The 15,170-nt window shown below is 55.6% G+C and overlaps 1 protein-coding gene across 1 annotated transcript; it reads right to left on the bottom strand.

The window, feature by feature from the left end:
* Positions 1 to 5,433: 5,433 nt before the first annotated feature.
* KLF11 (Kruppel like factor 11) lies at positions 5,434 to 14,774 on the bottom strand. The gene is made up of 4 exons (XM_043604548.1): positions 14,546 to 14,774; positions 12,323 to 12,592; positions 9,872 to 10,835; positions 5,434 to 8,105 (listed from the first exon to the last, which is right to left on the bottom strand). Exons 1-4 carry the CDS (start codon positions 14,585 to 14,587, stop codon positions 7,825 to 7,827), a joined length of 1,557 nt encoding a protein of 518 aa, XP_043460483.1. The 5' UTR covers positions 14,588 to 14,774; the 3' UTR covers positions 5,434 to 7,824.
* Between the last annotated feature and the right edge of the window lie 396 nt (positions 14,775 to 15,170).

The raw sequence follows: 15,170 nt of genomic DNA on the forward strand, positions 1-15,170 counted from the left end.
ATTTGTACAAGTACCTGAAGAGGGTTTGCTCCCCGCCAGGGTCTGTGCTAGGTGGGCCCCGGAGGTATAAAATGCACACGTGATAGGAGCGAGCCGAGTGCCGGGCGAGCAGGTGCAGGGAGCCATTGGGGTCTGGACCCTGCGGGCCCCGCTGCTCACGCGTCCTCGGAAAACGTGGGGTTGGAAGTAGCCAGGCTTCGTCTGGAGGCCGATCGGCTTCTCTCTGCAGCGAGAGCTGGGAGAGTGCCTCGTGGAGGGAGGAGGCCCGGACTCTGGTCTTGGCCTCACTTTCCAGTGATCCCGGCATCTTAGCGTCATTTTTCCAGCGGGCAGAGGTCTGTCCAGCCTGCCGCCTACGGTTACCGGGAGGCTTCAATGACAGACGGCTGGCTGCGTGCTCTGTCACTGCAAAGCCCATATAGGTAAGAAGTGGGGGCCTGGTCGTGAGGGAGGGGGACCCTGTCGGGCCCCTCAGTGTAGGTGGAGGGGCTGGTCTGTGCTCCGCAGGACACCAGTTGGGTCTGGGGTCTGGGGTCTGGGGTCTGGTCTACCAAGAGGGCACAGCTCTTCCTCGGAGATGCCCCTGAGGCTACCAGCGAGGACCCATGGCCTCAGCCCCCGCCCTCCGTCTACCAGCAGGAATTCTGCATCTTTCTGGTATTCCCTGTGTTATGTTTGAGAGGTCCCCCGGCCGCGTACTCACAGGCCTGGGGACCCCATGCTCCATCGTGCCCCCTTGAGGCCAACCACAAGGCTCTGGGCCTTGTGAGAAAACACGGTTGCCTCAAGGGTCCCAGCCGCTGCCAAGGCCAACGTCTTAGGGTCTTTTTTGGGGGGCGGGATCACGCCACCCCCTCTGCGGTACTTCGGTATCCCACAGCGACACTGCCTGGCCACTTTGTGTCACGGCTCCCCGGGTTTGCACGCACAGCCATCTCCCTGGATTTGAACATGGAGCCCGGTGGGCACAGGGCTGGCCCGGCCAGTGTCCTGTCCCCCTGCGTGTACCCCTTGTGCCTCCTCCGACCAGCCTCGTTCTCAGAAGACGTCTCACCGTGTCAAGTCACTCTTCGAGAAGCCGATAGGAGCGATGGCCCCTCGGCCCAGAAAACGGACCCCTGCCCGTGTGTGACACGGCTCCCTTTGGCTTCAGGGTGTTGACGCCCCCGAGGTTGGTGCACGCGCGGATTGCTCAGGGGCACCTCGGCGGGTCTCCAGGATTCTCTGTACGGTCCTCTCTTCTCCGGCGCTCTGTCCTGTGATGTCTCACCGCCTTAGTGTCCCTGGACCGTCAGTGCCGTCTCAATCAGGGACCCCTCTGGGTCCTGCCTGGTGTCCCCTCCCTCCACGGCAGCCTGGACACTTCCTCAAGGCAGCGAACGGGGGCGATTGTAGGGTTCACCCCACTGACTTCCTGTCTCTCAGGGTGACCGTCTTTCATGGCCTAAGGTCCAGTTCCTTGGAAAAGCTGGCATCGTGCCCTCACTCTTTCAGATGTGAGGGGGTATTCGGTTCTTGTTACTCCCTCTTGGGCAGGAATGGAATTCGTGTTTCGATTATTTTAATGTTCACGCTGTCACAAGTCGGCCCGTGGCCGTCCCTTTGAAAGGCGCCTTTGCTCTTTAGCACAGTCCCTGCCATTGTCAAAGGCAGCCGGCGATCCGAGAATACGATGTAAGCCTGTTCTGGTATTTCTGGGCCCCAAACAGCTACCCTTCAAGGGGCCCCGGCTCCCTGGGGGAGGAAACAACTCAGGTTTTCTTCTACACGAGAAATTAAAGTGCCAGACGCTGAGACGGGCGTGTTATCTCTCGTCTTTACTTGGTCCTCATTTCACAAATGAGGAAATTAAAGTTCAGAAAGGTAGAATGTCTTCCAGCAACACAGGGCTGCAGGGGGCCGGCCTGCCTCAGCCAGGCTAGCGAAGTGGCCGGTCAAGAATCCAAGGCCTACGAGACCGCTTGGCAGAAAAGAAGGCCGCTCTCTTGCCCGCTGCCTCTGCACGCGCGCCCTCGGACTGGACACTGGGCGAGACAGGGCTGCCCACCTCCTCGCCTTTCCCGTGGAGACCTCACAGCCTTTGCCTCTCAAAGACCATCTTTCTCCCATCCAAGTACTAACCAGGTCCGACCCTGCTTAGCTTCCGAGATCAGACGAGATCGGGCACGTTCAGGGTGGTATGGCCGTGGACCATCTTTCTTTTTTTAATCTTTTTAAATGTTTATTTTTGAGAGGGAGGGAGAGTACAAGTGGGGGAGGGGCAGAGAGAGAGAGGGAGGCACAGAATCCGAAGCGGGCTCCAGGCTCTGAGCTGTCAGCACAGAGCCCGACATGGGGGCTCGAACTCGCGAGCCCCAAGATCATGACCTGAGCCGACGTCGGACGCTTAACTGGACAGCCGCCCAGGTGCCCCAAAGCCCACCTATTTCTCGACATGCTCCCTTCTCTCTGCTGGTCAGTGTCTCCTAACTGAACTCCTGCCCCAGCCTCACCCCTCCGGTCCCTTCAGCCAGAGCGGTCTGACCTGAGCATAAATCCCGCCCCCACCCCTCACATTTAACAAACACTGAGGGAGTCACCTGAGCCTTGCAGGATGCTAGGCTTTAGGGACACAGACAAGCCACAGGGAGGGGTTGTCACCCCTGTCCCCAGGGAACCCACCGTCTACGGACGGGGGACAAACAGGCGAACACAGGGGTGTGGTTACAATGACAGGTCCCGGAAAGAAGGCCGGGCAGTTAATTCAGCCAGGAGAGGCGGTGGAGAGTGGGCATGAGAGGGCAGTTCAGGAAAGGGGGAGAAGGGCAAAGACCCGCAGCCTCCCCACATCCCTCCCCAGGATCCAGGTGAGTCCTGGAGCGGGTGTGGCTGCTTCCCTACTCCCGCCCCGGGGAGCCCTCAGCGACACTTGCCTGCCCCTTAGGGAAGACACCAGGCCACCTCCCCGGCAACACCCTCTCCGCTCCGCCGGGGCCCTCACACCCCACCCTCTGGCAGCTGCAGCCTGGGGCGTATGTCAGCATCCTTGTTCTGCGCACGCTGCCGTCCTCTTCGGGGCCTGGAAAACCTTCTCCTCACCTTCAGTTCAGATGTCCCCCCAGGAGACTTTTCCAGTGGCGCCATCGGCCACTCACTGCACCGCGCTCCCCGACCGTCTATCTTCTATCCTGTTTGCTGCTCAAAACGTTCCTCGCGTGCTTCCGCGTCTTACCTAGAGGACTGTGAGCTCTCCGGGGGCAGAAACTAGAATGACTCACCTCTGGGGTTCTGCCCCAACGCGACGGACTCCATTCGATGCTGCTGGGTGGTGGATAAATGGGTGGATGGGTGAGGGGTGGGTGGTAGATGGAGGGGTGGATGGGTGGATGGACAGGGGGGCAGGTGGATGTGATCTGATCCCTGTCAAGGGGGAGCTTACATTTCAGCAGGTAGATTAGACTCGCAATAAAATTCAATAAAATATGACAGGTTTTAGCCTTGAGGACAGAACCTCTAGCCTTTTTTTTTTTTAATGTTTATTTTTGAGAGAGAGAGAGAGAGACAGAGAGACAGAGCACGAGTGGGGGAGGGGCAGAGAGAGAGGGAGACACAGAATCGGAAGCGGGCTCCAGGCTCCGAGCTGTCGGCCCAGAGCCTGACACGGGCCACAAACCCACAAACCACGAGATCATGACCTGAGCCGAAGTTGGACGCTTCACCGACTGAGCCACCCAGGCTCCTGGACAGAAACTCTAGTCTTACGAGAGTCCAGAAAAGGGGGGGGAAGGCTCCGCAGAGGCTGCCATCAGAACCGGGCACTGAGAGCTGAGGGGGAAGTGTGAATACTGTCACTACTTTGTAGCACTGTCATCTCCACTGGACCTGTGCAGCCCTGTCCAGCACTTGGCTCGTGGCGTCTTATCAGCTCTGCTTGTTGGCCAGTTTGTCCCCTGAGCTCAGCGAGACGTGCTGGGGAGCGGCAGGCTGCCTGCAGGGCCAGCTCAGGACAGTCCTGGAACCCACTAAACTTCTGAGTGGTGAGGGGCCTTTGGGAACGAACCTCCCTCACTCAGAGGGGCCGGTGTCTCACCCTCTAGGGTGGGGAGTCCTGGTGCCTGGGCTTTCTCTCAAGAGGGGGTCACAGATATTAGGAAAATGTCTCAAGTTCCTCATCGTAGAAGTCCCTGAACGAAGGCAGGTTGGTTGAAACATGAGGGAGAGTGGATGTTAGAGCCAGAAAGCAGTCAGCGGTTGGTGGCCACAGAGAGGACAACAGGTACAAAGGCACAGGCTGGCCCTCGGCAACAAACACGTTCGGAGTCGGAGAGACTTTCCTAGGCGGATTGCTGAATTGCTGGATGCAAGGCCCGTTATAAATCTTTGATCCCCCCAACCCCCACCTGCATGTGCGCACGCACACACACACACACGCACACACACACGCGCGCGCACACACACGCACACGACCAGGAGCAACGTGGCCTACTGAATCACTTCCCAGGTCGGCTGGCTTTGGGAGGCAGGGAGTCAACAGGCCTGTGACAGATGGCGTGTTTAGTGCGAAAGGAGTCCAGGTGACTCCAGGGTTTTCCACCGGGACGCTAGAAGGAGGGACTCACCGTTCTAAAGACGGTAGGGCCAACCGCGAGGCAAGTAGGTGTGGGAGAGACGAAGAGCTCGGTCATTCCAAGTTTGAGATGCTAAGTGGACACAGCTGGATATGGGACTCTGATGCTCAGGTGAGAGGTGCACAGGACCGAGGCACACACGGAGGTCTCTATGGTAGAGATGTTATTTCGGAGTCATGAGACTGGAAAAGATCACATGGTTGGCGGGGCGGGGGGGGGGGGGGGGGGGGGGGGGGGGGGGGGGGGGGGGGAGGGGCGGCGGCAGAAAGGGGGGCGGGGAGAGGAGGGGTACCAGCGAAGGAGCAGACAGGGCAGCACGAGGGAGACAGGAGTGTGGTCTGCGGGGCGGGGCTCAGCTCTGCCCAGCGCCGCTGGCAGAAACGCAGGAAGACGGAGGCCTGAACTCGGGGAGGTCTCTGCTCCCTCAGTGAGGTGTGGACGCGAGCCCCAGCCGGAGCGGGTTCGAGACAGCACGTACCCCAGGAGCAGGAGTAAAGAGCGTGGCTCCGCGAAACACTTGTCAAGTCCGGGCTGGAGTGGAGGGAAGAGGCTCCCTCCCGTTCCACCTTGTCACAGGTTACGTGGCTCTCACGGTCTCACCCTGCCAGAACCGGACCAGCGTGACCGCGGTCACACAGAGGCAACCCCTTCCCTCATTTCCTTTGTAGAGAATCCTCCGAGGAATCTGAAGGGTGCCCCGGGAGCAGAACAGAACCCCGGACAACAGAAGGGTCGGGTTGGGCCAATATACAATGAATTTTGTTGATTCTTTTCTGAAAAGATACTGGGGTGTGTCCCGGGGCAGCTAAATGACACAGGACACAAGTTCAGTTTTGCAAATCAAAAAAGTTTTATAGGATTCAAAGAAAAAAGTTACATCACACACGTTCATTTAAATAATGTCAAAGTCTGTTACATAAAACGTAATTCTGAAACATTTAAAATTTTATTATTGAAACTACAAAAGGCTCAAAGTCAAAAAAGATCAAGCAAACTGCTCAGGCAATAAAGTGCACGGGGAGGGGGGGTAGTGAGGAGGGGGGGCTGCCGCACGAGCCCTGCTCCCAGCAGAGGGACTCCGTGCTGGGACAACACAAGGTTCTGGTTCTCAGGATAGTCTTTTTCAGATGGAAATTCTCCTAATTTATAGTCTTTCAGTCAACAAAACAGAGGGGGAAAAGTTTACAGAAGGTATTTCTAAATCTAATCAGGAAATGGAAGTAGAAATCAAACCCATTTTAACACATCTATTCTTTACAAACAACACTGCTCAGAGAATGAAATTTAATGTAACCAGCAACCCGATTCTCAAACACCCTGTGTTATCAACAATAGGACTTCCATTACTTTGCATAATTAAGAAAAATATGCAAGTTGAATGCCATTTACGACATAGAGTCAGAAATATTTATGCTGATTTAAGATGTAAGTAGAAAGAGAAAAGACCGGGGGGGGGGGGGGGGGGGGGGGGGGCGGTGAGGAAACACGAGCTACAATATTTAATTATGGTTCTCTTGCTCCTGTCTTACGTCCCATGACCTGTAGGAATACTCACAACGAAGTGTGCAAAAATGTGAGGGCCATCTGCACGTAACAGCCGGCACTCAGACGTGTACATCAATTAGCAGTTGACACTAAAGGGCAATTTACAGGGTGTCCAGGTGATGGTTATCATACTAAAAGGACCTGAACATAAAACCTAATTGTATTTATTTAATATTTCACCTTACCATCATTTTGATAAAAGTAAACGCCAATATAACAAAGACGCAAAGGCAAGATCTAAGTACATGCGGCACAATAAAACCCGTTCCCGGGCTCACAAAGCGGTGCCACGGTCACACGTTCCTTGCACGCACCGTGTCGCCTGGATTCCCAACGCCGTCCAGCAAGAGCGATCTCCGTGGCTCCCCGGACACCAGGGCAGTAGTGTCTGTGTAACTAGGGCTTGAGATCACACGGATTCAAAGTGCTGCCGCGGGTCTCATCTTCTAGGCGGACTGCAAAATACCCCGTTCCAAGTAATTCTGTCTGATCAATTTCCTTCAAATCAAATGAACGAAAGAGAAGCTGGGTAGCACCAGTGCCATAGAGCGTAACTCGCATTTCCCAGAGTTCTTAAAGAAAGGAATCGGAATATTGGAGCTGGGCTGTTTGCATGTACACTTTAGCTCAGATCAACTGTACTTTGGTGGAAAGTTCCTCCAACCGGTAAGGGCATTTTCTTCTTCTCTAAGGAGTCACTCTACCCACAAAACACTACGTGTAAGGCCACAGCAAAAGAAGTCGACTGACGACTGACGAAGCGGCTGGGTTTGAGTGCTTACATTACCTTTTTTTGGTGTTTGAGGTACAAACAGGCAACTAAGCAGTTTGCTCTCGGTAAAGCGAGGGCCCCCAAAGACGCAGACGCTCAGATCCAACAGCAGCTCGCCGCTCACCGGGTACCTATCAGGTATTTTATTCTCTGGGGCACATCCTTCACAAGTCACACCACGGACATAGATAAATGACTCGTTCTACTTAACCAAAATTGTGATTCCTTGGGCCACGGCCTTAAAGGAACGCTTGCCTGGAATTTCCCTCGAAAATGCTATGAAAAACTTAAATGCAAATCCCTTCCCCACCCATTTAAGAAGCCCCCATTCAACTAGTTCTGATTCGTAACAATTCTTAAATCGAAAGGGCCTGATTACAGACTCGTAATTTTTTCTTTTTGTGGCCGAATAATGTGCCAAATTGACTAAAAGTAGAGTTATTGTGAAAAACATCGTTGAACGCTGAAAAGAAGACTGTAAAATCACCTATCTAGAAAATGGTGATCTGAACACCAACAATATAAATATTTTAATAAAAAACAGTATAAAAATTAGTACCCTGTCTCATTTCTATAAAACACGAATAGAAAGGCTGTAAAAATCCAGATTTTGTAAACTTTATTGCCAAAATGTCTATTTGAATGCTGGTGATTCCGATCATCAAATTTTCTTCCATTTCCTCAAACAAAACAAAACAAAACAAAACTTCTGAAACTACGAAACGTTATCGAACAGGGTCCCAACCGAAAAAGGAAAAGTTAACATACTTTCATCAGAACCAGCTCCCCACTTTCTCCTAGCCCCCCCAAGAAAAAAATTTTTTTTTTTGGGGGGGGGGACAGTTCCATTCCTGAAAAATGCTTTTTAAAACTCGCACTGGCAATTCCCTGGCTGACCTCTCAGGCAGAGGCTGGCAGGCCCACGAGCGGGCTCCCGCATTTCTCTGCCGAGGCGATTCCGTTCAGCTTGCCAACCTCTGCCTGCCAGCCAGGGGTCTTCCTGGCGGTCATGTGGCGCCGGGCGTGCTTCGTCAGGTGGTCACTGCGCATGAAACGCCGATCACACACGGGGCACACAAACTTCTTCTCCCCGGTGTGAGTTCTGCGGTGGCGAGAAAGTTCATCAGAACGGGCAAATTTTTTATCACAGCCATCCCAGCTACAGTTAAAAGGCTTCTCTCCTAAGAGGCAGGAAAACACACATTAAAGAAGACGTAAATGCTCAGCGGCTTTACTGGACAGGTTAATTCATGTCACTTTTAAATTATGCTCATCAAAATCTAAGAAAGTAGTATCGTCTTATTCTGGTACTGAGTTATTCAAATGTCAAGAATTCTTCGAAAATGCATTTCTTTTTGCCACACCCAAAATACAGAATATATATGTCAAGGCCCAGAGATGTCAAACTAATGTCACATTTCGCAAGAAATTTTTTCAAAGTTTATTTATTTTGAGAGAGAGAGGGAGGGAGAGAGAGAGAGGGAGAGAAGGGGGGAAGAGGCAGAGAGAGAGGGACAGAGAGAGAATCCCAAACAGGCTCTGCATTGTCAGCAGCGTGAGCCCGACGTGGGGCTTGAACCCATAAACCACCATACCATAACCTGAGCTTGAAATCAATGCTCCAGCAACTGAGCCACCCAGGCGCCCCAAAATACACCCAGGTGTTTTTTAAATAAAAACAAATCTTTCATTGGTATAGCCTAGGGTAGGGGGAAGATTCTTGAAAGAACAATTCCTTCCCTGGAAAGCAGAGCCCCTGAGAGGCACCCATTCACTCCAATACAGCCAGGACGCTCATGCCTCAATTCTCAACCCTGCTTCATTCTGCCGGTCGGAGCTGCCGACAGTCAAGCTCTGATGTGCTAACCAAAACCCGCCTACCCGAAATGCATCGTGGAAAACAACGCAACGATCACTCCTTCCAGTTTAGCCTTTCCTACACTGTGTTCCACAACTCGCTAGCGTCCTACAAGCCATCAGCAGACATCTCGGTGGAAGGGAGTTCCAAGATCAGGGGTTGATCCTACAGACCCTGCGTGACCGGTTACTGCACGGACATTTATGTAAGAGTGCGACCCTCCGAAAGGGGAGCTTAACAAGCAGACTATTGAACCGCAGGAGCCTCACAAGCAAAACAGAACACCAACTCAAGGAACAAGAGTGCCACAGAACATGAGAGATATTCTAACCTAATCTACTAAAGCTGAAACTCTCCCAGGCAGCTCTCGGACCCCAGTCAAACACGAAGGGCACCAGCCCCGTGTAGCTATGCAAGTATAAACCTAATGAAAACTTCACTTCCTTGGTCCCACTGTCCGCATTTCAAGCACGTGTGGCTAGTGGCTACCTTAACTGGGCAGAGGACACTTCCCTCGTTGCCAAAAATTCTACTGGACCGAGCCGATGAGATAATAAAGATGTCACCAAGTCATCAGAGTCTCGGAGTTCTTCCGAATAAAAAACTACATATTCCCCCAAGTGAGAAAACTCCATGCCCTTAAAGTTCACATATTTTTGAATTCAAGCTTTTCCGTACTTTAGAGAGACCTTTCCCCAGAGGGAACCAAAGTAAGTTACGCTGATGCTTACGGAACGTGAAATTCACGTTTTCTAAAACACTGAAAGAAAAGACTGAGGAGTGTGCGGCAATGTGAAGAGAAAGGGACAGTAGGAGCACCACCTGAGAAACCTATCAAAGAACCACGACCCCAGAACCACCCGTTCTGCGTGCGGGGATGAGCGGACGGCATGTTCCAGAAAAACCAGTGATGGTCGTGCTAATGTGAACCCCAACCCCTACAAGACCCCGAGGGCTTTTCAGGACCGAAGGAAACAGGCCAGATTTCCTCTCCTCCCGGTGGTTTTCACGCGTCCCTCCCACCGGAGGCAGGCCCAGGCGTGTCTCCTGAACACAGGCCCCGGCGTCCTCACACCCGCCAGTACTCACCTGTGTGAGTGCGGAGATGGGCCTTGAGGTGGGAACTTTTGAAGTAGGTTTTCCGGCAGCCTGGGACGTTGCAAACGTAATTTCTCCTTCGGGAAAAGTCTACCTGAGCGGCACAGTTCTGACCGGAGGCGATGAACACTGGAGCAGGGGCCAGGGGCAGGAACCTTGTACTGCCCACGGCCATCCCGCCGGGTGAGGCGGCGGCAGGCGGGGGCAGGGGCCCCTGGGGCAGAACGAGCATCACGGCTCCCTGAGGCACAGTCGGCCCCACGAACACAGGCTGGGGCACCGGAGCAGCGTGGGGTAGGATGGGTTTCACGGTCCCCACAGACACCTGGGGAGGAGGCTTCAGAAAAGCCGGTAACGTGCCACTCTGGCCAGTCACAGGGATCATTTGGCAAAAGACAGGGGAACTGGGGACAGGGACAGAGATCACGGGGGTGGCTTTCTTCGGCAAGTCACTTTCATAATTCTTTGGTGAGCAGGTTTGAACTGCGACAGGCCACACTGCCTGCTGGCCTCTGTCCGTGGGGATCAGGCCATCAGACTCGCGCAAGCAAGGCCGACAGGACAACGAGTCAGTGTTCAGTAGATTGTCCGTGAGTCGTGTGCCCAGCAAAGCTTCGATGTGTCCCAGAAACCGTGCTTCTCCTTCTCTGTTGACGGAAAGTTGGCGTTCTTGAACCTGGGCAGTAGGAATGTGGCCAGGAGCAGGACTCCCCCCGGTGTGGCGGATGACACTCGTCACCACGGGCCTGCAGGAGGGGCCGGGGTCTGGCTCCAGTGGCTCTGGCTTCAAACCAGGAAGGCCCCTCTCCGCCTTCCCGCTCAGCACTTGGGCTGCCTCAGCAGAGGCTGGGGGGACGGCCGTGACCATGCACGCTTTGGAATCAGTTACTTGGGAAGCAACAAGTGTCCCTGTCGATGGCTCCACAAGATCAGGGCTCTGAGGAGGAGTCATGCACTTAAAAAAAAAGTACTGTGTGAAAAGGTTGTTTTGGTTACATTTTAAAGGGGACTGACTTTGATCACGTTGTCCCCAATGCCTTCAAAGAGTATCTAGAAAAAATTCATCCAAGCCCGCTCACAACGGCACCCAGCACGTTTCAAGGCAACGTGAGATACCTTACTTTCTAGGCTTCTTCCCCCTTACCGGACCTCTCCCAAACCAATCAATTTGCTTAGTTTTAAGAATGTCAGTGTCCTGGGGCACGTGGGTGGCTCAGTCGGTTAAGCGACCGACTTCAGCTCAGGTCATGATCTCACAGTCCGTGAGTTCGAGCTCCCCCCCGTCAGACTCTGTGCTGACAGCTCGGAGCCTGGAGTCTGCTTCCGATTCTGTGTCTCCCTCTCTCTCTGCCCCTCCCCTGCTCATGCTCTGTCTCTGTCTCAAAAGTAAATAAAAACATTAAAAAAAAAAAATTAAAAAAAAAAAAAAAAGAACCTCAGTGCCCTCCTGGGCTTGCACGGCCACTGACACGAGCAATTTGAAGTATTAGGACTACAAAGGAGAAAACTAATTTATATTCAAAATAAGAGCTTTTCACAAGCATTTTTGATTCTCCATTTTTTTCAAAAAAAACCCCCCGGCGTTAGCCATTTCACACACACTTATCCAGAGCCTACTGGATGCGAGGTAAAAATCTGTTGGAATGATCCCCCAAAGGCCAGGCTCTCACCAGCGGCGCTGCCTGCACCGAGCCTCCCTCGTAGCACCCAACCGCTCCCGCTTACGGAGCCCGGTGCCAAGTAACTGTGCGAGGGGGTTCTGGCCCACTGTTTGTCTAATTCTCCCCACCGTCCGCAAGTCCCTTCTCCTCCCTCCTCCCAAGTCTGCCTTCCACACTCTCCTTCCAGTGCAGGCTTCCAGCCCAGCACCACGAGCTTCTGACTTTCGCTTCTGTTACCAACGGACCGTCCTCGACTTCTCCAAGCCGAGAAGCGGTCTCTCGCAGCGATTCTGTAGCGCCAGCAAGGCGAGAAAACAAACACGAAACCTTGCTTGACTGCACTCAACTGGCACACGTGAGAAGCGGGTTGCTCTGGGGAGGCAGAGGCCAGCACTCCAACCCAGCTAAGGAAGGCCGGAGCCAAAGCACGGGCTGTCTCTGGCCGCCACCCGTCTTTCCCGATCCCGGACGGGGGCATCGGGGCGGGGGGCGGGGACCTAAGCCCCCACTCTGCAATTCCCCAGGGAAACGAGTACGTTTTACCTCCTCCCATCGACCTGCAGATTTCATCTTATGCACGCTGTACCCTGTGGCTGCACGCTACGATCTAGCAACGGAAAGAGCGCATTTTGAAGGGAGAAGACAAGTTTGCACCCTGAGGGTCCACAGAGGTTATGCACTTGACTAGCAGCACGCCAATGACTCTACCCGCAAGGTCTTCAACACATTTATTTAACGTAATCCAGCCACTACATAAAATGCTCTTCTCCCCGCTTCTTACCAGAGACGATAAAGAATCGAAGTCCTTTGGTAGCTCAGGTGCGGCTGCGTCAACATGCACAGCGGTAGTGACATCCCCAGAGTCAGAGACAGGCGTGAGGGGTCTTATCTTTAATAGGTCACCTTTCTGGGATCTTTGACCCCAGGCGCTCATGCAGACAAGAGCCTCAACGGCTTCGATGTCATTCTGCTCCAAGACGCTGCACGTAGACCTTTCGCTATCGTGCCGCTTCCTCTCCAGGATCGACTCACAGATGTCCATGAGGTCCACCTAAAGGCGACACAACACAATGGCTTCTCAGTCCGGGGGAAGCTGAGGGCGCGACCCCGAGGGGCGCGTGGATACGCACCCCAAGCACGTGCACTACACACGTAACACACACACGTGACTCCACACACAAACCCCGTATTCTAGAAAAATACGCCAACGGAACATGCACGTCAATTTCACTTTTTTTTTTTTTTTTTTTTTTTTTAAGCCAACGTTCTGAAGAGTGAGGACGACTGGACTCGGCTGGCAAGCCAGTGTCCACGGAAAACCCCGATTGTTAAAAAAAAGTTAAGTTAATGTTTTCCTCCAGTAAATGACCAGTAAGCCTTTAATGCCACAGGTGTAAGCCCCGGGGGAGAAACGGACTCGGACTCTGAGTCTTCGGCTGGCGAGAGGAAACACGGCTCTTCAGAGTTGGCACCGCCACCTGAAGAGCATCCCTACGGATGCGTTTCTGGAACTCTCTGAAGCACTGAGCACAGCCTTCTAAACTCAGGGCATCACCACTTGCAGAACTTCCGGCGGCTGAACTCCACGTGTGCCAGGAAGGTGGAGCCCATGCTGGTTTAGCCCTGTTCCCCACGCTCAGAACACTCAGTCACTCCTTAACGCCACAAGGCTAGGCGGCAGACAGGAAGAATTTTAAAAAGCTACTGCAACCCAGGAGAGAGACATCTTTCCTGCGTGTCACACCGGTCTAAGCAGGAAGGGGGGACAGAAGCAACTGGAATCCACTGATCCCTGCCCAAAGACCCTTTAAATCTACAAAGATACACGTTTCCACTCAGCTCGCCTCAGCATCAAATCCTTCTGTCCCGCCGGTCCCCCCAGAGCAGGCCAGGAGCGAGACCGCCGCTGGCCGGGCTTCTGACCTCGGCCTGGTCCCCGGAATCATGAGGTCACAGACAGGAGGCTGTGGACGGCAGGTATGCAGCGCACTCAGACCTCTCTCTCTCAAGCCCTCAGGGTCCTCGAATCTCGACGACCAAGGTCCCAGCCGCCTTCAAGCCCGGACACGAGGTGGCCAAGGCTGAGGAAATAAGCACCCTACTTCACCTCCCCCGCCCCGCCTTCTTTTCAGCTTTGCCCCGCCCTCTTCCCCTCACCCTTCGAACGTGGTCTTCACGCCAGCTTTGCCCCGCCCACCGCATCTGGTCTTCAGGCCAGCTTTACCCCGCCCCTGCCCCGCCTTCCCGTCCGCTCTCCCCGGCCCTCTACCCCCACCTACCGCAAGTGGTCTTCCAACGAGCTTGCTCCGCCCCCTAACGTACCGCCCTCCCGTCAGCTTTGCCCCTCCCTGTACCCCCACCCACCACCTGTGGTCTCCAGGCCGGCCTTGCCCCGCCCCCTATGTACTGCCTTCTTTGCAGTCTTGCCCCGCCTCTCACGTACCACCTTCCTTCCAACTCTGCCCCTCCCCTACCCCGCCTTCCCGCCAGCTTTGCCCCGCCCCCTACGTCGCCCCCCCCCCCCCCCCCCCCCGGCCTGCCGGCTTCCCGCCAGACTTTGCCCCACCCACAATCCCGCCCACCCCACCCCCCGCGTGCCACCTTCCCGCCAGCTTTTACCCCGCCCCCCTCTCCCTTTCCATCATCCGGACCCCCGCCGTCCGCGTGTCGCGTTCCCGCCCGCCGCGCCCCGCCCAACGGCCGCCTCCTCACACGGCCTGGTGACGTCATGGCTGGAAATAGCCCCGCGCTGGGAGCCGGCAAAGCGGGGGCCGCTGCGGATACTCCAGACAAAGCTACGCGTAGGGCGGCGCGGGGCACACGCCCCCGCGCCACCCGGAGCGTCCCTGCCCGGCTGCTGCCCCTCCCAGCTCCTGAGCCCGCTCTCGCTCCTAACCGCACGGCTCCGCCAAGGCCCCGTGCGTCCCCGCCCTCCTCCACGCCCCGGCCCCGCACAGGCGGCACGTCCCCGCCTCGCCCCGCGCTCAGATGGGCGCTCACTCACCGCATGCGCGTCGCCCGGGCCCACGGAGCCCGGAGCGTGCATGGTGCCGGTGGCCCGGAGGCAACAAAGCAGCCGCGGGCGGGAGCTCAGCGCACGGCAGCAGCCGCACGTGCGCCGCGGGCGGCGGCGGCGACCCCGAGCTCCTGCGGCCGGCGCGAGCCTCCGCCCGCCCGCGCCGCTCTGCCCCGGCGCGGCCCTCGCGGTGCGGGAGGGGCGGGGCGGCCGCGGAGGGAGCGGCCGTGGGGGCGTGGCGCGAAGGCAAACCAAAATACACCGCGCCCCCACCGGGGCGGGGCCGGGCGCCCACCAGCCAGTCCGCGCCAGGCCCTTGCGCCGCCGGCCAATGGGCGCCGCGGGGAGCCGCGTGATCGGAGCCTGGTCGAGGCGTGATCTGGCAGGGCGGGATGCGGCACGTGTTTTGGTCCGAGCGAGGGGCGGGGCCTGAGGACCTGGAAAGTAGGGGAAAGGTCCCGGCGGCAGCGGCGGCCGTGGCGGGACTGAGGGGCGGTGCCCATGGGGCTGGGGAAGTACCCTGGCAGGGCTGGCTGGGGAGTGCCACGCCGTTTAAAGGGGTACCGTCCGCAGCCTGCCCAAGTGCAGGACCCGTGGAGTGAATTCGACTCGT

This window comes from Prionailurus bengalensis, chromosome A3 (assembly GCF_016509475.1).
Source record: "Prionailurus bengalensis isolate Pbe53 chromosome A3, Fcat_Pben_1.1_paternal_pri, whole genome shotgun sequence".
Lineage (NCBI taxonomy): Eukaryota > Metazoa > Chordata > Mammalia > Carnivora > Felidae > Prionailurus > Prionailurus bengalensis.